Below are 25,419 nucleotides of genomic sequence, written 5' to 3' on the forward strand. Positions count from 1 at the left end.
CCACGCCTGGCGAATTTTTGTATTTTCAGTAGAGACGGGGTTTCACCATGTTGGCCAGGCTGGTCTCCAACTCCTAACCTCAGGTGATCTGCCCATCTCGGCCTCCCAAAGTGATGGGATCACAGGTGTGAGTCACCGTGCCCAGCCAGTAGTCATGTTTCATAAGGTCACTGCAATCACTGAATTTGTTCACAGGAGAAATACAGGGTTAGGATCCTGAGAGCCTCTGTCCCAATATTTTTGTAAACTGATCAATATGTAGCCTTGTTTTATGTGTGGTTCTGTTTAAAGACACCTTATTTAATATATATTGTTCATTCATTAACTCTTGTTTTACGTGTAGTTCTGTTTAAAGACATCTTGGTTAATATACATTCATTCATGAACTCCTGGCCAACAGCACTCTCACACCCGAATGAAGCTTATCTCACCCACATATTTTCTCTGTAAGGCACATTGCAACTTTCTTGTACTTGAAACACTAGATCGCCCTTCAACCACCATGCTTGGGGGCCATTTCACAGGCAAAATCACCACCCAAACTCACAGAATAGGAACAATGTGGTGCTAAATAGATTTTGATTTGCTTGCAGTGGGAGAGTTGAAACAAGAAGCCAGCGTGTCACCTTGTTTCAACTCAGCTGGGAATGTGCCAGGTGGGCAACTCAAATTTGTTCCACTCTGAGCATATGTTTGTCCATGAATGACCAGGAAAGTGACACAAGTTTTGTTTTGTTTTTGAGACAGGATTCTGCTGTGTTGTCCAGACTGGAGTGCTGAGGTGAGATCATGGCTCACTGCAGCCTCGACCTCCTGGGCTCAGTGATCTTTCCACTTCAGTCTCCTGGGTAGCTATAGGTGTGTGCAACAATACCTGGCTAATTTTTTTTATTTTTATTTATATTTATTTATTTATTTTTGAGATGGAGTTTCGCTCTGTCGCCCAGGCTGGAGTGCAGTGGTGCGATCTCGGCTCACCACAAGCTCCGCCTCCCGGGTTCATTCCATTCTCCTGCCTCAGCCTCCCAAGTAGCTGGGACTACAGGCGCCTGCGACCATGCCCGGCTAACTTTTTGTTTTTTTTTAGTAGAGACAGGGTTTCACCGTTTTAGCCAGGATGGTCTCGATCTCCTGACCTCGTGATCCACTCACCTTGGCCTCCCAAACTGCTGGGATTACAGGCGTGAGCCACTGTGCCCGGCCACTTTTTTGATTTTTAATAGAGAAGAGGTCTCCCTATATTGCCCAGGCTGGTCTTGAGCTCCTGGGCTCAAGTGATCCTTCTGCCCTGGCCTCCCACTGCTAAATTTGACTGGCTTCAAACAAACAAACAAAAAAGTACACACTTTTAGAAAGGATTCAACATTCTAGATGTCATTAAGAATATTCGTGTTGCATGGGGGAGGACGTCAAATATCAACATCACCAGAAGTCTGAAAGAAGTTGATTCCAGCCCTCATGGATGACTTTGAGGAAGGGTTCAAGACTTCAGGGAAGGAAGGAACTGCAGATGTTGCGGAAACAGAGACTAGAGTTGGAAGTGGAGCCTGAAATGTGACTGAATTGCTGCAATCTCATGATAAAACTTACTATTGTTTTTGAATGGAGTCTCTCTATCACCCAGGCTGGTGTGGAGTGGCATGATCTCAGCTCACTGCAACCTCCACCTCCTGGGTTCAAGTGATTCTCCTGCCTCAGCCTCCCGAGCAGCTGGGATTACAGGTGTGCACCACCATGCCTGGCTAATAGTTGTACATTTAATAGAGACGGGGTTTCACCATACTGGCCAGGCTGGTCTCGAACTCCTGACCTCAGGTGATCTGCCTGCCTCAGCCTCCCAAAGTGCTTGGATTACAGGTGTGAGCCACCGCATCCAGCCTCGTAACACTTGAATGGCTAAGGAATTGCTTCCTATAGATGAGCAAAGAAAGTGGTTACTTTTTTCTTTTCTTTTTGAGACAGGGTCTTAACTCTGTCACCCAGACTGGAGTGCAGTGGAGCCATCATAGCTTACTGCAGCCCTGACCTCATGCGCTCCAGTGATCCTCCTGTGTCCTGAATTTGTTATTTCCAATGGGTTCTTGGTCTCGCTGACTTCAAGAATGAAGCCGTGGACCCTCACAGTGAGTGTTATAGCTTTTAAAGGTGGTGTGTCCAGAGTTTGTTCCTTCAGATGTTCAAATGTGCCCAGAGTTTCTTCCTTTTGGTGGGTTCGTGGTCTCGTGGTCTTGCTGACTTCAGGAGTGAAGCTGCAGACCTTCGTGGAGAGTGTTACAGCTCTTAATGGTGGTGTGGACCCAAAGAGTGAGCAGCAGCAATATTTATTATGAAGAGCAAAACAACACTTCCACAGCAAGGAAGGGAACCCCAGTGGGTTACCACTGCTGGCTCGGTGGCCAGCTTTTATTCACTAGTTTGGCCCCACCCACGTCCTGCTGATTGGTCCATTTTACAGATCTCTGATTGGTCCATTTTACAGAGTGCTGATTGGTACGTTTACAAACCTTTAGCTAGACACAGAGTGTTGATTGGTGCATTTTTACAGAGTGCTGATTGGTGCATTAATAAACTTTTAGCTAGACACAGAGTGCTGATTGGTGCATTTACAATTCTCTAGCTAGGCAGAAAAGTTCTCCAAGTCCCCACTCCACCCAGGAAGTCTAGCTGGCTTCACTTCTCACTCCCACCTCAGCCTCTCCAGAAGCTGGGACTACAGGTATGCATTACCATGCCTGGATAATTTTTGTAGAGTTGGGGTTTTACAACATTGGCGATATTATAGTTATGCTTTGATGTATTCACACAACAGAATGTCAAGGATAGTTTTCTTTAAGTCGACAGAATAATAAATTTTGTCATTCTGTCTGCTCAGCCATACATAGGCACAGTTTAGTTTAGTCTTTACATAGACAAGACCCCCATATATGAAAAACTTAAAGATGGTGCCTTCCTCTGCTTGCTTTCTGAGGATGCCCTACTCTGTAAAGAAGTAGCTTTCAATAAAATATCTCCTTCTCACTCTTCCTGTGCGAGATCCAAGAACCCTCTCTGGGGGTCTGGATGGAGACCGCCTTTTCCAGTAACATTTTCACCTTCTCTTTAATAGAGAGACTGAACACAGGTGTTCTTCCAGGTGGAATCACCTTTCCAGGATGTCTTGGGCCCTTTACGTGTAACTCAACATAAAATCAGATCTACGGATGCTCAGGGGATATGGAGCCATGGAGGTGGCTACTCACAGCTCCACTAACAGAGCCTGCAGGAGACTTGGGGTTGGCTGATGGCCACTCTCTGCCCCCTGCAGCATTCGCTGGAGACAACGCCTTCCCCAGGCCATTCCCAATCAAGGACTGAACACTGCAAGGGACTTAGACCCTGGCCATTATTGCTGGACACGAGACTCCTCTAATGTCAACTCGTTGGCCAAGTTTCTTAGGAGATTTTTAGGGTTCCCCTTCTGCTCTTGCTCCCTTTTGCCTCTATCCTTCCTCTTGTACATCTAATTTCATCTTGGCAGCTGCTTCTCAGATGACCCAGGCTACAACAGGACCCTAAATTCAGCTTTTAGATTTACAAGAAAATCTATGAATTCCTACAGTAATTCCCTGGACCAAGAACTTCAGGGCAATTAGCGTAGAGGAGTGCATGAGCAGATAGGCTTGGATGGTCTGCTAATTGTGGGCTATACGATTCAAGACTCACCAGAAGTTACCAACTGGCTAAACAGAAGTTTTTCACTGATAATAATTCCTATATTCATAACATTTTCTCCTTTTGGTGTTTTCCTAAATCCTTACCACAAAACCACTTACATGTTTTTACAGTGGTCTATGGGTCAAACGTTTTCCCTTACAGGAATTTACAAAAAATTCAACATCTTCCTTCCTTCCTTCCTTCCTTCCTTCCTTCCTTCCTTCCTTCCTTCCTTCCTTCCTTCCTTCCTTCCTTCCTTCCTTCCTTTTCTTCCTCCTCCTTCTCCTTTTCTTTCCTTCTTTCTTTCTCTCTCTTTGTTTCTTTCTTCTTTCTTCTCTTTCTTTTCTTTTTCTTCTTTATTTTCATCTTCCTTCCTTTCTTTTTCTTTCTTTCTTTCTTTCCCATAATACTTGCTGTCATATAGAATCCCCAACCTGGCATTTTTAATTTCATGATTGCATTAAAAAATTAAAAAAAAAATTTTTCATCTTTCCTTGGCTCTCTGGTCAGAGGAAAGAATGAACAAGGTTGAATTTTGGACATCAAATTCTGTTTTTTTCTTGGTTGACTCTGTTGCAGATAAATAGATTTGAGATATCTGTTCCTCATTAATGCAACAGTTGCTTAATAACTACTATATGTAGGGAACTAGTTGCTGAAAGGAAGGACCAGATGAAAAAGAAATACATAGGAATTTGAGAAGGAAAGGGAGGATTATATTAAATACAATAGTTGTTAGTCTGTTCAAAATGCTCAAAATATCTTAGACTGGGTGACTTACAAACAACAGGAACTTATTTCTCTCAGTTCTGGAGGCTGGGAAGTCCAAGATCAAGTTGCCATCAGATTGGGAGTCTTGTGAGGGCCACTTCCTTCATTAGATGGATGTCTCATCTTTGTAGCCTCATTTGGTGGAATGGGCAAACAAGAGGTTAGTGACCTTCCTCAGGCCCCCTTTATAAGAGCACTAATCCCATTCTGGAGGGTGGGACCCTGTGACCTAATTACCTCCCAAAGGCTTCACCTCTTAATCCTATCACAGGGGATTAGGTTTTAACATATGAATGGTGCCGTGGGTGGGGGTGAGGGACACAGACATTCAGACCATAGCAAAATATAACTTGCCTTAGTTATATTTAAACTCCTCATGAAACACCAGACACTTCCAAAATTGAGGCTGTGGCATACAAAAGTGACAATTCCATCTCTGTAAACAAAAAAACTAATTTCTGAACCTGCTACTCACTCTAGACAGATCAATCTGTGTCAGTGGGGTAATATTTTTCTTCTAAATCCCAAAAGAAAAAAACATGCCCTTTACTGTAATATAATATAATATAATATAATATAAAGCAAAACAGAATTCACCAGAAGGAATCAATATCATTAGATACTTCATTAGAACAGTAACCTCTGAGATTTATGAATGGCATGATGATAAATCAGAAAGTGAGCTCTGGCTCCCTCTCTTTTTAAAAGTACATTATTTTGATTTTTATTTATTTTTGAGACAGGATCTCACTCTGTCACGCAGGCTGGAGTGCAGTGGTGAGATCATGGCTCACTGCAGTCTTGACCTCCCAGGCTCAAGCAATCCTTCTGCCCTAGTTTCCCAAGTAGCTGGGACTGACTGCAGGTGCACATCACCATACCTGGCTAATTTTTAAATTTTTTTTTAGAGACAGGATCTGGCTTTGTTGCCCAGGCTGTTCTTGAACTCCTGGCCTCAAATGCTTCTCTTGCCTGGGCCTCGCAAAGTACTGGGATTACAGGTTTGAGCTACTGCGAATTCTGGCTCTCTTTTATTCAATCGTAGGAAACTTTCATGAGATATAGCTAATTATAATCACTGATGCAGAGACAGAATCTATCATGATAGATGCTTCTATAAATAGTTCTAAATTGAGGACCAAAGAGGGGAAAGGGCATTAAAAAGAGAAGGACAAACCACAGTCTGACTCAAAAATATTTTTCCAAGAGAAGAACCTAAACCATGGTCAGATAAGTTATCTGATTCTTTTTCTCCATTGCAATACTTATAATATCATCTAAAACTATTATCAGTTTCTTTGCTACAAGCCTAACTGAAAAATTATTTATAATAGTTGAGTGATAAGCACATAGTATAGGAAGGGCTCATTAAATGTTTGTGGTATCTTCTTTATCTTTAAAGATAAATGCTTGAATTAAAAGGATAAGCATGAATTTGGCCTTCTTTATTTTTATTGTAAATTTACAACATAGGAAAAACATGTGAGTATGCATGATACTAAAGTATTTATAATGAAGCTTATTAATTTTCTGTTCTTTAATCTACATATGATCATGCATAATAATGAATTTCTTTAGGTGTGGAGGGCAGAGAATGGAGAACTAACCTAGGAAATTTATAGAGGCTGTTAAAGAAGACATCGACACAATTAATACATAGATAATATTATTCAAATACATCATCAAAGGAACCTTGTCTGAGTTTCCAAAAAAAAAATCTAAAGATACACAAAGTGCTCCCTTGATTCTAAGTGACACCTGCTAAAAATAATTTTAATTATAAGGGTAAAGGGGGAAAAAAACTATCAGTATCTGGCAAAAACATGAGTTATTCTCAAAGGAAAGAAATTATTTCTTTCCTACTTTCTCACTTTTTCTAGGACAAGAAAAATATCTTTTTAAAGCCATATTCTTAACAAAGCAGTTCAGATGAAATATCTTTTTATTTTTGGTGACCACTGTGAAAACAAGCAAATGAAGAGAAAACCTGAACTTGCTAATGGTGTAAACCTTTAACATGTACGGACTCTGTGCAAAGATAATTTTAACTAAACAAAGAAATAAACAGAAAGGCCATTACTGCCAGCTAACATGTTCAGTAATTGCAAGCATCTTTAAGAAAATTCACATTGAACAAAACCAGGAGGGTTTTCTTTTGATTTTTGCTTTTTTTTTTTTTTTTTAATTAGAAAAGACCCACATATGGCCAGGCACGCTGACTCATACCTGTAAACCCAGTACTTTGGGAGGCCAAGGCAGGTAGATCACCTGAGGTCAGGAGTTCAAGACCAGCCTAGCCAACATGGTGAAACCCTGTCTCTACAAAAATACAAAGATTAGCCGGGCAAGATAGTGGGTGCCTGTAATCCCAGCTGTTTGGGAGGCTGAGGTGGGAGAATTGCTTGAACCTAGGAGGTGGAGGTTGCAGTGAGCTGAGATTGTGTCATTCCACTCCAACCTGGGCAACAGAGTGAGACTCTGTCTCAAAAAAACGAAACAAAACAAAACAGACAACTTATGTTGAAGTGCAAAGAGAGAGCGGGAAAGACTTTTAAAAAGAAAAAAAAAAGACCTACATATAATAAATTACGAGTGTCATTTGACAGCAAGCTCTTCATGTTACTTTCGATTTAGCCCAGTTAATGCATCTATATTATGTACGCTTAATGTATATGTACACACACACACCATAAAAGATTAAGAAATACACTTAAATTTTAAGTGATATGATTTAAAATTTTTTTCATACTTTTATTTTCTAAATTTTTCAGTTATTACTCTTAGAAAGTTAGAGACCAAAAAACCCCATTCCCTTATAATTTTATGTATATGATTCCCCAAAGCCTCTTATTTTGAGTTCTTTCTTTGTATTCATTTTCAACCAATATTTATTGAGTGTCTAGTTTGTGCCTGAAATGTGTTATTTTATATGAACTTCTCTTATAACAAGATGCTCTTATGCCTTATTTATATTCTCATAGTCTCCCCTGTACTTGATTATAAACAGCATTTTTCTTTTTCTTGTTTTTTTTTTTTTTCCAATCATTTGTTGAGTATCAACCATGTGTTGGTCACTGTTTTAGGAAGGCATTAAAAAGAAATGTGACATAAAATTAGCACTGTCCCCATTGCAGGGGAGAGATAAGCGTGTAAATACCAAAACTGGGCCAAGAAGCATGATATAGAAATGTGCACCATGCTACCCTACTCAAAGGAGAGAAAGAACCAATTATCAGAGAGAGCTGGGGAGAAACTTTTCTAAGGAGGTGACATTTCAACTAGGCCTTGATTGACAGGTCAAATGATCTTAGATGAAAAGGGAGGAGGGGGCTGGTGAGGAGGAAGAGACTGGCAGGAGAGGAGGAGGCTGGCAGGGGAGGAGGAGGCTGGCAGAAGAGGGGGAGACTGGCAGGGAGGAGAAGGATGGCAGGGGAGGAGGAGGTTGGTAGGGAGAAAGATGCTGGCAGGAAGGAGGCTTGCAAGGAGGAGGAGGCTGGCAGGAGAGGAGGAGGCTGACAGGAGGAGGAGGAGGCTTGCAGGGGAGGAAGCTGGCAGAGAGAAAGAGGCTGGCAGGAAAGGAGGAGGCTGGCAGGAGAGGAGGAGGTTGGCGGGAGAAAGAGGCTGGCAGGAGAGGAGGAGGTTGGCAGGGAGGAGGAGGCTTGCAGGGAGGAGGAGGCTTGCAGGGAGGAGGAGGCTGGCAGGAGAGGAGGAGGTTGGCAGGGAGGAGGAGGCTTGCAGGGAGGAGGAGGCTTGCAGGGAGGAGAAGGCTGGCAGGAGAGGAGGAGGTTGGCAGGAGAAGAGGAGGTTGGCAGGAGAGGAGGAGGCTGGTGGGGGAGGAGGAGGCTGGCAGAGAGAAAGAGGCTGGGCAGGGAGGAGGAGGTTGGCAGGGAGGAGGAGGCTGGTAGGGGAGGAGGCTGGCAGGCAAGCGCAGTGGGCGACCGTGGGTGGTGGGCGGGTTTTCCCCTCAGGCAGGCGCAGGTCCTAAGGGCGCGGGCCCCGCTGGGTGCTCAGGACGCAGAGGTCCCTAGGATTTGCTCCTCACAGCGGGAGCGCCCTCGAGAGGAACCGCGTCTGCGCCTCCCGACCACTCGGGCGCCTCAGCCCCGCGCCCTGCCTGGGGGCCGCCTAGCGCCCTGAGCTCAGCGTGGAGGCGGCAGCGCGCTGGTTCTTCACGCCCTCCCAGCGCGGCCTCTCCTTGTCAGCGCGCCCAGCTCCCCAGGCGTTTCTGGGATGCTGGTTGGCCGGGTACTTACGTGTTCCAAAGCGGGTGACAGCCGCCGCGCGGGTGCACTGTTCGCTCTCTCCCGCCAGGATCCGAGTTCTTGTTCCCCGACAACTCGTGGGAGTGCCCGCTCCAGCGTGGTTTCTCCTCCGGGAACGGCGCCAGTCAGCAGAAGAGCTGGGTCTGGATTGCATGGCCCTGTCTCCCAGCCATGGTTGACTAATTTAGGGACACCCATGGCTCTGGATTCCTGCAGCCAGCCAGACTCCTGCCTTTGGATTTTTGACCTGGATGGGCGTCCTGTAGCTGGAGGTTGTGGTTGAGAGGGGAGTTTCAATGGCAGTGCCTAGAGAGATCTGGGCAGGAGGTTCTGCTGCTGTGGCCCTGGAGGGCCTGGGTGATGCTGTGCTCAGAGGCCCCTGAGGGTGATGTGAGATGGGGAGGGGGCCGAGGGAGGTAGGTAGTCAGTGACTGCTGAAACAAGAGGAATGTTAGCATTTCTGGGTTAGATGGTTGCTTCGGATGGCACTGAGACAGGCAAATCCCCAAATTACTGATCTAGATAAAATGGTCTCGGTCAGAACGATTTTGTTACTCTTCTGAACGAAGCTCTCATTGCCTGTGGCCAAACGCTGAGATGAAAATGCAGTTCAGAACCGATTTTGTGAATTTCTGAGGTTGAATACCAGTTTAGCTCACAGCTCAAGTAGATTTCTTTGATGAACATCAAAGTGGCAGATTGTGTTTCCAAAGATGACTGCAACAATCCCCCCAAACAACAGGATCTTTTGCAATGTCCCCTTGCCAGTCAAAAAAGGGGGAGTCTACTTCTCCTTCCTTTGAACCTGGGCTGTCCCTGCGACCACCTTGACAGTAGAATGAGGCAGAGGTGACATTCCAGGGCAGCCAAGACCAGGCATTAAGGAGACTCTAGCAGCTCCCGTTTTTGTGTTCTGGTGGAAACCCATTGCCATGTAAGAAGTCTCCCTACCGCTGAGGCAGGAGAATAGGGTCTGGAGGCAGGGAACTTAAGGCCAATTCATGCCGACTTCCTAAAGCTGAATCAAGGGAAAACACCAAGGTCTAGGGGCAGGACTGAGGCCAAGTCCCGATAATCTCCCAAAGCTGGACCAAAAGGGGAGACCTGTGTCTGGACGGGGAACCGAAGGCCAATTAATGCCAACTTCCTAAAGCTAAATCAAAAGAGAAAACCCCAGCTTCCCACGCCCAGTAACAAAGGATCAAAGGTCACTCTCCCTGCAGCCCTCCCACTTCCACCACGGCTCAGATGGAAAGGGAAAGTGCCCTGGATTGGCCTGGGCCGAACAGGGACCATCCCTTCATCTGCATAGGGCGCCAATTCACCCCAGCCTTTAATTAGCCACGGACCAAATCCTTCATCCAGATAACGGGTAACCGATAGGAATCGCAAAAGGAGGGCTTAAAACCCAGAAAACTTAGTTACTGGGCCCTTAAGCTGTGTGCTTGGGCCCACTCCCACCCTGTGGAGTGCTTTCTTGCTTTAATAAATCTCTGCTTTCATTGCTTCCTTCCTGTGTTTCATCCCTTTGTTACTTCGTGTGTTTCGTTCAATGCAGTGTCTTAGTCTGTTGCCCAGGCTACAGTGCAGGGGCGTGATCATGGCTTACGGCAGCCTCAACTTCCTGGGCTCCAGTGATCCTCCCACCTCAGCCTCCTGGTTAGCTGGAACTATGGGTGTACACCACCACCCCTGGCTAATTTTTTGTAGGTTTTTTTTTGGTGGTTTATTTATTTATTTATTTTGGTGGTGGTGGTGGGGGGTGTCTCACTATGTTGCCCAGGCTGGTCTCAAACACCAGCCTGGTGTTTGATCCTCTGACCTTGGCCTCCCAAAGTTTTGGGATTACAGGTGTTTGCCACCAAGCCTGGCTGGCCACATGATTTGATTTGGGTGACAGACTATGAGCAGATGTGTTGTACAGCTGCCCAAGTGGCCCCTGCTCTTTGGCCTGTGTCCTAGAATGAAAGACGTATGGAGGCACCACAGCTGATTGTCAGACCAGTGGGCAAGAAATGTTTATTGTTGTAAGCAACTAAGAGTGAGATCTGAGGGTTGTTACTGCTATAAAAACTGCCTAAGACGCCTGGCCAACCAAGTATCACCTCAATTCTTCCTACAGTGAAATCTTTGCCATTTCCTAATGTGCTTCCCTTGCAGCTGAAACCTCGAAATCCTTCCTGTGTTCCACTGTTTGTCAAGTGGTAGATTCTAACTCAAAATAAACTGAAAGGTGTTAGGCATCAGAATAGAAAAGAGTTACATTGTAGAATTGCAATTTATAGAAATGTGTTCATTGTATTGCCTAAAGTCTGGGGACATTTTTACAGGTCAGGCTTTTAAGAATTCCTGGAGCCCAGGAAGTTGAGGCTGCAGTAAGCTGTGATCCTGTCCCTGCGCTCCAGCCTGGGCAACCGACAGAGTGAGACATCGCATTGAACAAAACACACAAAGTGACAAAGGAATGAAACACAGGAAGGAAGCAATGAAAGCAGAGATTTATTAAAGCAAGAAAGCACTCCACAGGGTGGGAGTGGGACCAAGCACACAGCTTAAGGGCCCAGTAACAAAGTTTTCTGGGTTTTACACAGAAACTCTCTGCACCATCTTCACAACTTTTCTATAAATCTTAAACTATTCTAACATTAAACAAAGTTTATTAAGAGGAAAAAAAAACCCAGGCTTTAGATTTTGGAGCCTATACTTTTAACCACTGTGCTATACTCTATCTCTAGACTCCTGGTCCAAGGGAAGCTCCGAGGAGTTGACAAACGCTCATTTCCTAGGTCCTCAGAATGTCCTCATTCCTGCCCATGACAAAAACTGATTGTTTAGACTTTGCTTTGTATATCTGACATTCTGTAGTGTTTGTTCAGTGCATCTCCCTTGTTATTTTAATTAGACAAAAATATCTGTATTACTTACAAGCTAAACACATCAGCAGGGGCAGCAGCATCAATTATAGCCAACACTTATCACACACACTGTTAACGGGTCCTGTTCTAAATATTTTACACATATTCATTCATTTGATCCTCCTGAGAACCCTGTTAGTGATAGGGACAGGAGGCAGAGAAATTCTAGGCAGAAAAGGGCAGAGTCCCTGGAGAAGCCCCACCCTCAAGCTTGGAACCATGGCCCAAAGTGAAAACATGCATTCCTGTTTTCCTACTCAAATATTGCCTTTTCCAAAACTACACATGGCCTGCCCCACTCCCAATCCTGTACCCATTAAAAACCCATTACCCAACTGGCAGAGAGCAGAGAAGGGGAGAAGAAGAGAAGCAGCTGGACGTTGGAGACTGTGGTCTGACGTCAGAGACAAGCAGCTTGACTTCAGAGGGATGGTTTGACGGTGTTGCTTCAGAGAGGAGTCTGGCCAGGGATGACCAGACTCCAGGGCTCCAGGGGAAGATCACCTTCCTGCTCCAGCCCTCTTCCAACTCCCCTTCCTGTCGAGAGCCACTTCCATCAGCAATAAAATCCTCCACATTCACCACCCTTCAATTTGTTCATGCAAACTGATTTTTCCTAGATACTGAACAAGAGCTTGGGTATCATGGGTGTGGACACTAAAGGCTGTCACATTGACCCTCTGCCCTCACTGGCAAAGAGCAACTGCCTCCCACAAAAAGGCAGAGAGCCCACTGAGCTGTTTAACAGTTAAGCCATCCACGGACAGCAGAGTTAAAAGAGCACTGTAACATGTGCCTTCTGCGACTTTGGGGATCATGACTACTCCTCCCTAGATGCTGCCTTGGGGCCTACATGGAGTTTTGCTCCTGCTGGCACCCAAAAATGCTCACTCTGGCTCCTACACCCGCTCACCTGCATGCTCCCCCTCCCATGAGGGGTTGAGAGCTGCAGGCTGAATAAGTGAGGCATCCCTGTCACGAGGCCTGTGAAGGGGTCAAGGAAAATTTCCTGTTTCATTAGGTAGGTGTTAATATCTTCCCATTTTATAGGTGAAGCAACTCATGCACGAATAAATTAACTTGCCCAAGGTTACACATCTGGTAAATGGCAAATCCAGGAGGTGTGGCTCTGGAGTCTGATTCTCTTGCCCACTTGCTGCACTGCCCTCTCTAAGGAATTTTAATGATAGATGGTCTCAGACCTGGATTGGATGCTTCCTTTCCTTACGTTTCAAAACAGTGTGCTCCTCTCCTGAGCTTTTCCAGGGAGCATGAAGCTCTGAGCTCTGAATGTTATGGTCATCTTCCGACTACCTGGGGACAGGTACTTTGAGAGCACACAGAGATACAGCTTTTGGAATTCTCCATGCTGCATGTAGGTTTGTAAACCAATACCCTGCTCAGACACTGCATTCTTCTAACACCCTAGTGATGGGGTCACATTTCCCTCTCTAGGTACGACAATCTGGTTTTGAAGTTGCCAGAAGAAACTTGAATGGCTTCCTCTTTCATTCCCACAAGTCTCTGAAAACACTTCTGCTGATCTGCCGTCTTTACTCCTACCTCACCTTGGCATAACTGCACTCTACTCAAACTCTATCTGGAAGGAGCAGAGCTCAGGGCTTCTGACCCCACAGAATGGACTCCAGGCACTAAGAGGTGAACTACACAGAACACCTGTTCCATGTCGAGTTGGTTATCATTTTATACTTTGCTAAAAACCTCAAGAAAAATCTTCAACATAAGCCCTGGCATAAGACATTTTCTATGTATTCAAAATAAGAAAAGGGAATGGTGAATATATTGACAAGTAGCAATTTGAATTATAATGACAATTCTGTAGGATTTTATGTAGCTTGCATATTTAACATTTAAGTATATTGTTCTTGGAATTGTATGATAAAACTAGAAAATAAAGAGAAATTATGATGACCATGTGTTCACTCTTCAGACTTTCATCTATGAATCAGCTCACTGAGAGTGATACTTGAAAACTTCGCTTGTTTTCTTCTAATCCAGCTTTGGAATGTCCTCCACGGATGGATGCCATGCAGTTGAAACATAAATGCCATAAAAATTAATCCCCCTAGCACTACCGCTGTTGCCACGGCAATAAGCGTGTGTCCTGGGAATGGCAGTGGTGCCTCATCAACATAAATCTGCAACAGAAAAAGCAAAGTCTTTAAGCTTTCTGAATTTAGCAATGCAAAACACTGAAAATTTTATGGTCCCCACAATTAATCGGAGAGCAAAATGCTGCCCAGAGTTACAAAGACATTCAGCATCCACAAATCTTGGAAACAGTCTCTTGACAATTGAACAAGTAACAATTTGCCTACAATAAATAGGGGCTAAGAAGTCCATGTATTATCCTATGCCTTTACCCTGTCTTTAACGGTGGAAGGAGGCAGATAAAATGCTTACACAGCAGAACATTCTCTGTTCAGTCACAGAGGAATGGGCAAAGAGCTGTGGGAACAGGGAGGAGGGAATGCCTACCTGCCTAGGGCAGTCAGGGAATGCGCTTTCTGAGCTGGATCCTGACGAATAAGTGGGTTCACAGAAGAGAAGGAGATAAAGGAACATTCCAGGTAGAGGCCTATGTCTGTGCTCTTTCAAGCTACCACCTCTTTAGAAAATCCTCTTTGTAGGTGTATAGGAAACTTTTTATGTATTCAAAATGTTTCGTCTGCATGAATAGCTAATTAACAGAAGCAAGTAAATTTCTGGAGGAGAGATAGGATTATTGACAGAGAGGGACAGTGATGTCTTTTTCTCTGAGATGTGAGGCAAGGGTGGGGTCATTGTATGTTAAATATAGAAGTGGGGCATAAAGAGAGTAGGGGGTTCAAGCCCAGGCTTATGTTTCCTTTGTGAAGCAGGAAGCCAGATCATCTTTTGTGGGAGAAGAACATGCTGATGAGTGGAACTAGGACAGTAGGGAATGTGGGAAAGTGCAAAGGACAAGAAAAAGGATGACGGGCTGCTTTAAGGCCTAGCTCAAGTTAAAGGTACGGCCATCCTCCCAGTGACCCAAGGAGGTAGCTGGTTTCTTAGAAACAGTCCCTCCCATGCTACAAATTCTCTGAAATTCCCCTCACATTCATTCTTTCCATTCTTTCAGTACTGCTACTGTGATTATTGTGCCACTTTTCATAAATAGGCTACTCTAGTAGCCTCCTTCCCAGGCCACCAGTCCATGTTGACATCCTAACATTGCCAGATTTATCTTTGTATAAAACACCAGTCTGTGTATAAACACCTTTTTCCAAAAAATGTTTAATAGCTTTTCATTGTTGACAGGAATGCTCTAAAGCTTTCACTCTGACATTCAAAGCTTTCCATGACTGGACCCTAAGCTACCTGGTTTTCTTCTAAATAACCTTATATTCCAGCCACGTGGATTTGAGCTATTCAAAAAGCAAACTTTATGCTTTTGAGAGTGATAGGAGGCAGTCAAATGCCTAGGCAGATAGGGCGGGTCCCTGGTGAAACCTGACCTTCAAGCTGAAGGCAGTCCCAGGTAAATCCACATACTGAATTCAGAACCGGTGTTCCTGTTTGGCATGCTTTCCTCTGACTGATCCCACCCTTCACCTGTTTTACATATACCTATCCTTCCTAATTGGTTTTCTACACTGCTGTGCCCACCTTTGAGTGGTGACTTCGCTTTAGCCTTTCTTTGCATACTCATAAACCAATCAGCACCCTCTCCCCTATTCTGAGCCCATAAAGGCCCCAGACTCAGCCACACTGGCAAAGAAACCACCTGACTGCAGGGTGAGGGACCACCCCCTATGTCCCCTCTCTGCTGAGAGCTGTTCCATCACTCAATAAAATTATTCTCTGCCCTCCTCACTCTTCAATTGTCAGTGTATCCTCATTATACTTGGATGCAGGACAAGAACATGGGTACAAGCTACAACACAGGTGGGACAAGTGGGCAGGGTGCCTCCAGCAGCAGGCTCAGGGCTGAGCAAGGCCCAGGTGGAGGGTGTCACCAGCTGTGGAGGTCCCCGGTTGGTAAAGAGGCCAAGAAAAATCCTGAATCACTTTCCCATATCTGTACCTGGTCTCTCCATACAGAATGCCTTCCTTATCTATTTCTACCTAATGAAATTTCAGTCACTCCACCAGATGATGTAAAAATTTCACTTGTGGCTGGGTGCGGTGGCTCATGTCTGTAATCCCAGCACTTTGGGAGGCCGAGGTAGGCAGATCATGAGGTCAGGAGATCAAGACCATCCTGGCTAACATGGCAAAACCCCGTCTCTACTAAAAATACAAAAAAATTAGCCAGGTGTGGTGGCGGGTGCCTATAGTCCCAGCTACTCGGGAGGCTGAGGCAGGAGAATGGCATGAACCCAGGAGGTGGAGCTTGCAGTGAGCCAAGATCACACCACTGCACTCCAGCCTGGGCGACAGAGCGAGACTCTGTCTCAAAAAAAAAAAAAATTTTTTTTCACTTGCTTATTTAAGCCATTTATTGTATGTCTAAGATGAGAAACGTTTATCACCTCTGAATTCTGTATTCTCCATCTAAACTGCTACCTCTAAAGTTCTGAAATACACTTTTTCTTCAAATGTTTCCCTTCTAATCTTCTTCAACCATCCAAATATTCCACACCATTTCTAAAAAAGGTTAAACCTCAGAATTATGAGTCTGTTTTAGATACAATGTCTATTTACTCCTAAAGTAATTTGTATTTTTAAGCACAAAAATTCACTTAAATAACCAGAGTACAATGATCAAAGTCAAGAAATTAACATTAAGACAATACTATAATGTAATTACAGATCTTACTCCTTTTTTTTTTCTTTTTTTCAAGTTACCCCCATAATGGATTTTGGGTGAAAGAAAATCCAAGCTTATGGGTTGCATTTCATTGTTTCAGGATTCTCCTTTCTCCTCCCCTTTCTTTCCTTGACGGAGCTTTGCTATGTTACCAACCTGGAGTGCAGTGGTTATTCACTGACACGTTCATACTGGACTGAGGCCTCAAACTCCTGGCCTCAGAGGATCCTCCCTTGGCCTCCCAAATAGCTGGGGTTGCAGTCACGTGTCACCAGGTCTGGCTATTTCAGGGTACTTTCTTTTTTCTTTTCTTTTCTTTTTTTTTTTTTGAGACAGAGTCTCACTCTGTCACCCAGGCTGGATGAAGTGCAGTGGTGCGATCTTGGCTCACTGCAATCTCCGTCTCCTGGGTTCAAGCAATTCTCTTGACTCAGCCTCCCGAGTAACTGGGATTACAGGCATGCACTACCACACCTGGCTAATTTTTGTATTTTTAGTACAGATGGGGTTTCATCATGTTGTCCAGGCTGGTCTCGAACTTCTGAGCTCAAGTGATCCACCTGCATCAACCTCCCAAAGTGTTGGGATTACAGGTGTGAGCCACCACACCCAGCCTATTTCAGGGTACTTTCAAAAGCAGGTTCCAACAGTCCCAAGAACCTTTATACACTTTCTCTATATTTTCTTAACAATTCTTTTTCTTTATTAATGGTGCAGTCACTGCCTATCTTTCTTTTATCCATTTTTGTTCTTCCTCCATTCCTGAAGCTTCAAGTTTCCTGCTGTTATCACTTTTCTTCTGCTTGAAGAACTTCTTTAAGCATTTTCAAAAGAGAAGTTCTCCTGACAATGGATTTTCTTAGTTTTCTTTCATTTGAGAAAGTCTTGATTGTTTATTCCTGAAGGATATGTTCCAACACTTTAAAGATGTTGTATAACTTTCTTTTGCCTCTGTGGTTTCTGTTGAGAAATCAGCAGTCATTCAAACTGTACCCTTGTATAAAGTGTGATTTTTCTCTGACCGCTTTCAATATTTTATCATCTTGATTTTCGGTAGTTGATTATGATGTGTTCAGGCATGGTTTTCTCTATCTTTATCTTGTTTAGGGCTCATTAAGCTTCTTGAATATGTAAATTTATGTCTTCACCAAACTTGAGGCTTTTCAGTCTTTATTTTTTTCCTTTCTTCTTCTTTTTTTTTTTTTTTTTTTTGAGACAGGGTCTCATTCTGTCACCCAGACTGGAGTGCAGTGGCATGATCTCAGCTCACTGCAGCCTCGACCTCCCAGGCTGAAGCAACCCTCCCACCTTGGCCTCCAGAGTAGCTGGAACTACAGGTGTGTGCCTCCACACCTGGCTAATTTTTTTGTATTTGTAGACAAGGCCTTGCCATGTTGCTCAGTTGGTCTTAAATTCCTGAGCTCAAGTGATCCACCCACCTTGGCCTCCCAAAGTGCTGGGATTTTTTTCCCCATACCAATCTCTTTCTCCTCTTCTTCATGGATTCTGATGACATAAATGTGAGACCTTCTGATACTGTCACACAGATCCCTGAGGCAAGATCTTCTTCTTAAAATACTTTTTCTTCAGGTTGGGTTTCCACTGACCTGCTTTCAAGTTCACTGATTTTTTTCTTGTTCCATATCCATTCAGCAATTGAGTCCTTTTGATAGTTTTAAAATTTAGATACTACAGTTTTTAGTTCTAAAATTTCCATTTTGTCCTTTTTAAGTAGCTTCTAGATCTCTGCTGATAATCTATCACTTTCTACTTATTTCAAAAGTGTTTGCCTGTACCATATTGGAGCACGGGCATAACAGCTAGTTTAGAATATTTGATAATTGCATATGTGGTCCTTTGTTGATGTCTTTTCTCTTCAGAATTGATTTTATTGTCTTGGTTCTTGATATGGTGAATAATATCAGATTGTATCCTGGTGAATAATGGTGAGTAACATCAGATTGTATCCTGGTAAATATGGTGAATAGTAGCAGATTGTATCCTGGACATTTTTGATGTTATGTTGGGAGACTCTGGTTCTTGTTTAAAAGTTATCTGGAAAACGCTGATTATCTATTGTTCATTTTTAGCAATCAATCACACTGTTTGAGTTCAGTTCACAAGTTATGACTCACCTTCTGTGGGTGGTGGTTTCAGTGTCAGTTCAGTTTTCCAAGCTGTTGCTATGCTATTTGTGTCTTCCTGGTTGGTACCTGTGCCACTCAGGAGCTGCTCAGAAACTAGAGGATGTTTACTTTGTAGTTTTATTTCAAAGCCTTTGCTATTTTCTTTAGGTGTGCCCTGCTCATATGCAGCTTCTTTCTGGTGCTAGTTTCTATGAAGAATCAGGACTCCCTTTCTCCAGCCCTCTTCTCATAGAGATGTCCCTCCATGCTTTCCACTCTTAGAGGTCCTTTCCCTCGTTCTCTGAAAAGAAAGCTGAGCTTCTACGAGAATGTTAGCCCTCTGTGCTATTGTGCTGTTCCCCACAACCAGGGCTGCTCTTGAGCCAAAGAGATGAGAAAAGAGAGAAAAAAATAACAGGGATTTTCCTTCACACTCCTTATGTGACAGATGCTTCTTTTCCTAGTTTCTTTACCTAGTGGGTTGAATTTTTCTCTCAGGGTTTTAGAGGTTTACATTGCTGCAATGGCCACCCACCACTGTAGTAGTGCAGAGCCATTATTGGGGCTGGCCTTAGAGCTGGGTCAGAACAGGAGAGAGAGAGAGAGAGACAAAGAGAGAGAGAGAGAGAATGTTAATGTAACATCAGCATTTGACAATGACTCATTAATTGATTTTTATCAAATCCTTATTCCTTCCCATGCCTCACAGGCAACAGATGTCATTATGTGAACAAGCAAAAATGAGTTGTCGCTTTTATGGGATGATTTGGGAAAGACTGATTCTAGTTTCCAATTTCTTTGGATCTTGATAGCCTTTGAAATATTTAAGACAATGATTACAGTTCAAACAGCCATAAGGAGGATAATCAGACTAGAAACTAAAAGTTACAGAAATACGTTCTTTGGAGTAGGGGTGAGAGGAAGAGCATTAAAAGTCAGAAAACTGGGCTCAACAAGGAAGGTGGAGAAGGAACAAAAACAAAAACAGCCACATATTATTATATGTATTATTAAAATTCTGCCAGTATCAATCAGTCCTGGCACCCATCACGCACCCTGGCTTCATCACTACTGACAGTGTCTCTGCTACCCTTCAGGATCCCCTGTCTTTAAGCCTCATCCATCACAACAATTCTGCCAATTTTTTCTCTTCAATGTCTCTTGAATTGGTTTTGTCCTGTTTTTTCCCCAGCCATCACACCTTCATTTTACCTGAAATTCTTCAATTAAGTTACAAAAAGTAACTCCTGAAATGACGGTCACTCTAAAGTGGAAAAGTTCAGAGCCCTGTGGAAAAAAGCACACCCAGTTGTTAGCAGCATCAACATGTACACTCCTTTAAGTATTAATAAAAATATACCCTGGGGCCACTGTTCCTATGGATGCTGCATGAAAAAATTCCCATCCTCTTCCTAAGGCTCTCGGACATACACATCATGTATCAAAATAAAAAAATAAAAAGATGGATTGAAGTGGAGGGATTCAATAGTTGATACTGGTTTTTTTTTTTTTTTTTTTTTTTTTTTAGAATGAGGAGACAAAAACTAAATCTGGCCTTGATAAATACTTTGGACTAATCTCGTATGTGTGGTTTCAGTATGTTCCCTAATTCTGACTGGTTTTCACAATTATCTGTATTATACCAACTTCATGTATTTTTATGGGCAGCTGGAACCAGAAGACACGTTCCCCGTGCATATCCAGGTGAATAATACTGAGCCCATTTCTTCCCTCTCACCTTCGGAAACACTCTTTCTTCTCCACTTTGCTAAATAATATGTCTTGCCTATCTGCTCAAAACTTTGGAAATAATAACACCAAGGGAAATGGAGAAAAAATAAACTCTCTTCATATACTTTAAAGGTATATACTTTAAAGGTGTTATTCCCACCATTCCTGATTACCTATACTTTCTAATTAAAACCAATCTTAGTTTAGACATACATGTTTTATCTAAACTCAACACAGTAAAAACAACAATGCCATCATTACCTTTATGCTTAAGTTGAGACCTGAAGGATTATACACTGCAGCACCAATAATTGGTTCTACTAATTTTTTCATTTTTTTAATCTTTTCTGGCACAGTGTGTTCTAAAAAGACATAAAACATATTTTAAGCACACTTATTTTCTCATTTTGTATTAGGTTGGTGCAAAAGTAATTGCTGTTTTTGCCATTACTTTTAATTTACTATTACTATTTCATTTGCAATTACTAATATAAAATTTGTTAGGCCCATTAAGGTACAATGAAAGATTTCACTCCATAACATGACCAAGTTATCCCACACTTTTAGTTCTGCTTGACTTTGTAGACGATGTATTTAGGGGATTGAGGCCCAATATCTCACATTGCCTTTGAGAGCATCCTCAAGAAGTTCAAGACTTCTGATCACCTTCACGCTGACCTTTTCCTTCCAGCCCCATGCTCAGGATCAGTCCTGACCTGCATGTGCTTCGTGTTTTTGGCAGTAAGGTCATCTTAGGACCTCCTTAGTGGTAGGTAAACGATTTATAATAAGGTGGCAGTAAAGTTTTACAATGGGATTACTTGACGATTTTCCTGCCTTTCTTGTCATCCTTTATAAAACTAGACAGGTAGTGTAGGGGTTAGACGTTGCAGGGGTATAAAGGTACACAGAATCTAAACGAAAAGAAACAGCTGTGATTGTAATTTCCAATTTCCATAGTGTAAATACTCTCACCCTGGCTAATTTCAAGCTACCAATGGTTTAACATCCAGCTTGTAAAATGTTTTAATATTTAATGATCAGGACTCCAAAACTGGTAAGAACAGTTTCCAGCACACCACAGAAAATGGGGATGTCAGTTAATGCAAAATATTTAGTAACTTTATTTTGCTGGATTTTTCATTTCAAAAATGCATATATGTTGGCCAGAGTAAGACTCACTGAATACCAAATGCCCAGATATTTAGTAACATATTAATGGCCGACCAAAATTTGTTTAGTTAATTATTTCTACCTACCTACCTATCTCCTTAGAGTATTCATACGTGAACACAAAATGTGCAACAAAAAGTTACATATTTGAGGTAAAGTGAATAGGGGTAAACATCTTATTTAAAATATATCTGCATCTTTTCAATTATTTTACCATAAAACCTTTAAGAATTAGAAGATAGATCCTAAAGATTATCTGGCCACACCTTTTACAACCCCCTCTGTCACACTGAATCAGCAGGGAAAGGAGACGCCAGACCAGCATGCAGCACAAATTCAATCAGTCACTGTTGCTATTTTTTTTTTTTTTTTGAGACAGAGTCTTGCTCTGTTGCCCAGGCTGGAGTGCAGTGGCACATTCTCAGCTCACTGCAAGCTCTGCCTCCCGAGTTCACGCCATTCTCCTGCCTCAGCCTCCCGAGTAGCTGGGACTACAGGCGCCCGCCACCACACCTGGCTAATTTTTTGTATTTTTAGTAGAGATGGGGTTTCACTGTGTTAGCCAGGATGGTCTTGATCTCCTGACCTCATGATCCGCCTGCCTCGGCCTCCCAAAGTGCTGGGATTACAGGCGTGAGCCACCATGCCCGGCCCCACTGTTGCTATTAATCCACAAAATGATTTTCCATTTTTTTTGCAGTGTAAATTATTCAAAAATGCTTTTACCATAGAATCCAGGCCACTGGAAGTGATGATGAAATCAGTGGGAAAGAGAAGTAAACAGCAATATGCCAACTGATCCAAATCCATTTGCAAGAACTCCTGGCTCTCTTTTGTGTGAACAGGCTTTGAAAACCATTGATCTTTGTAAACCAGTAACAATATTACTTATAAGATAAAATAATTACAGATGAAAGCAAACCCTACTCAGTTTCCAGTTTTGCCTCATGTTCACTTCAGTCACAGTAACCAGATATGGAGATTCCAATGGGACACGTCCATCCTCGTTGATAATTTCCAAAGAAACTGGATATTGTGTAATTGGAAACTTAAAGCGAGGAACCTAAAATACAAATTCCAAGAATGAATGCAAACTTGGAAAAGTCAATAGTCACTTCATTTCCTGGTAAAAAACAAAAAGATATATTGCCAATAGTTTGGCTGTTCAATGAAATGTGCTTGTGAGGGGTTTCTGCCTTTTCAGTCATGAAAATGTCTTAGAGCAGAATCAATGTGAACTCCAAAGGCAGTCTATACATTGTGGTAACAAAACTCATTACTTCTATAGGCCCTTTTCACAGGAATTTACTATGATGTCACTCAAACTTTTTTTTGGCGAAATCATATCCCAGAAAGCCATGCATAGATCGCTCACCCTCCTTTGCCACTTTTCCAGCCAGTCAGTCTTTCAGGCACAATCTGTAAACTTGGCTCTGGCGTCAGAGCTTAAATCCAGCCCCAAAGCATGTTAATAATGTGATCTTTGGCAAATTGCCTGACTTCTCTGTGGCTCGAATTAAATGAGACAAATCTCGGAGAAGGCTTAGAGTAGCATTTAGTAGATAGTAAGTGCTCACAAAACATTATTTTAGTTCAGCAAGGGGGTATATAAAAACAGCCCTCATAATTTACAGAATGCTGGCCAGACACAATGGCTCACACTTGTAATCCCAACACTTTGGGAGGCCGAGGCAGGCAGATCACTTGAGGTCAGGAGTTTGAGAACAGTCTGGCCAACATGGTGAAACCCCATCTCTACTAAAAAATACAAAAATTAGCTGGGCATAGTGGTGGGCGCCTGTAGCCCCAGCTACTTGAAAGGCTGAGGTAGGAGAATCACTTAAACCTGGGAGGCAGAGGTTGCAGTGAGCTGAGATCACGCCATTGCACTCTGGTCTGGGCGACAGAGCGAGACTCGGTCTCGAAAAAAGTAAAAACAAAAATAAAATAATGATAATTTACAGAATGCTGACTCTATGCCAATGTATTGTATGTATGTGTGTATATATATATATATATATATATATATAAAATACGTATCATATATAGTCTCTAGATATCTTATATGTAATTTTATATATGTGTAGTCTGTGTAATAACAGTTTCTCAATATACAGTCTTACAAGGCCTTTGAAATTGATCTGTTTGAAAGATATACCAACTGCATATTTGTTTTTTTCTTTTTTTTGAAATAGAATCTTGCTCTGTCACCCAGGCTGGAGTGCAGTGGTGCGATCTCTGCTTACTGCAACCTCTGCCTCCCAGGTTCAAACAATTCTCCTGTCTTAGCCTCCTGAGTAGCTGGTACTACAGGTGCATGCCACCATGCCCGGCTAAATTTTGTATTTTTAGTAGAGATTGGGTTTCACCATATTGGTCAGACTGGTTTCGAACTCCTGACTTCAGGTGATCCACCTGCCTCGGCCTCCCAAAGTGCTGGGATTACAGGTGTGAGCCACTGCACCTGGCCCCAACTGCGTATTTTACTCTTCTAATGCAAACTTTGATACTAACAGAATAAAATATTATTTGACACAGAAGCCTTCTCTTAACCAACATATTATACTGTCTTTCATTTGTGACTGTCAGCAGGCTGAGCTTGATTACAATGACTTTGCTTTCTATGTTCCAAGAACCTGATACAAGATACTCAAAGTTGTTTTAAATGAATCAATATTTACTATAACCTGGTATAGTGTTTTACAGACTACAAGTTGCTTTCGTATACATAGGGGTGTGTTTGGGTGTGGGCGAGTGTGTGTCTTTATACGAATGCTGTGGAATGGACAAGGTAGTGCAGGTATTACTGTTTTATTTTACCAATGAGGTTCATTAACTTGCAAGGTACATTTAAATCTGGATCTTTCTAGCTCAATGTCATATTTAGCTCTGCATCATAATAAGACATTGTTTATATGTCCTAGTTTTCATGTTTAACCCAAAGGCACATTTCAAAATCTTGTTGATAAGAAAGTATCCTATCTTCAGGTAATTAAAAATGATCTTACTTTTTCCCTGCAATCTGAGAAAGCAACAGCATATGAAAACTTCTGATCCTTTGTGCAGTTACACTCCTCCCGAGTGGAAACATTAGCACACTGTTTGAATTTACCAGTTTTCTGCAAATAGAAGTAACAGATGTTGACTTGTTTTTCTGTGTTGCAGGATTTCTGCAAACTGATAAATATCTAATAAATATTTATTCCCTGAGTAAGCGAAATTCCTGAGAAATTAAAAGGGGAAAGCAATTCATTAATAATAAAGCAAGAATAGAAGTACAGTGTTTCTGAATTTTAATTGCCCCCTTGTGTGGTAATTTGAACCTGAGTATTACTCAGCCACTTGCTGGTTTACCTCGTGCAGTTGCATGGGACCTAGAAAGGCTGTGTCATTCTGAATTCTAAATCCCAGGACTACCAAACTAACTACTCTTGGCCCCTGCCATTGCAGGGATCCAGACGGAGACCTAAAATGAGTGGCCTTGATGACGTGGGGCTGCACACTCTCCAAACCTACTATTTCATACTTGTCTTTTTTCATAGCATACATTGATATTTTAAATCTCCACTCTATCTGCCCATTTGTCATTCATTTATACTTGATCTCTCTTGCCATTAATTAATATTATTATTATTATTATTATTATTATTATTTTTAGAGATAATGTCTTGCTCTGTTGCCCAGGCTTTACTGCAGGGGCTCAATCATAGCTCACTGCAGTCTTGAACTCCTGGACTCAAGTAATCCTCCCGTCTCATCCTCCCTAGTATTATAGTTGGGACTACAGGCACACATCACCACACTTGGCTGATTGAAACAAAATTTTTTTGGTAGAGAGTCTATCCTGACTATGTGATAGAAAAGAAAAACCCATTTTCTGGGGAGAAATTCAAGCCAGTTGCAGAAATTTGCAAGTAGTAAGGAGCCTACTGTTAATCCTCAAGACTTTGGGG

At 42.6% G+C, this 25,419-nt stretch overlaps 1 protein-coding gene across 1 annotated transcript in view; it reads right to left on the reverse strand.

Moving 5' to 3' along the window:
- Positions 1-13,466: 13,466 nt before the first annotated feature.
- The window catches only part of CATSPERB (cation channel sperm associated auxiliary subunit beta), a 151,576-nt gene continuing 139,623 nt past the window's right edge, over positions 13,467-25,419 (reverse strand). Inside the window, exons 23-27 of the mRNA XM_010358596.2 lie at positions 24,475-24,585; positions 22,394-22,529; positions 20,555-20,655; positions 19,775-19,849; positions 13,467-13,800 (exon numbers count right to left, since the gene is read on the reverse strand). Coding sequence (XP_010356898.2) covers positions 13,597-13,800; positions 19,775-19,849; positions 20,555-20,655; positions 22,394-22,529; positions 24,475-24,585 — 627 coding nt within the window. The 3' untranslated portion in view covers positions 13,467-13,596. The remainder of the gene's footprint in view (positions 13,801-19,774; positions 19,850-20,554; positions 20,656-22,393; positions 22,530-24,474; positions 24,586-25,419) is intronic.

Source organism: Rhinopithecus roxellana, chromosome 5 (genome assembly GCF_007565055.1).
Source record: "Rhinopithecus roxellana isolate Shanxi Qingling chromosome 5, ASM756505v1, whole genome shotgun sequence".
NCBI lineage: Eukaryota > Metazoa > Chordata > Mammalia > Primates > Cercopithecidae > Rhinopithecus > Rhinopithecus roxellana.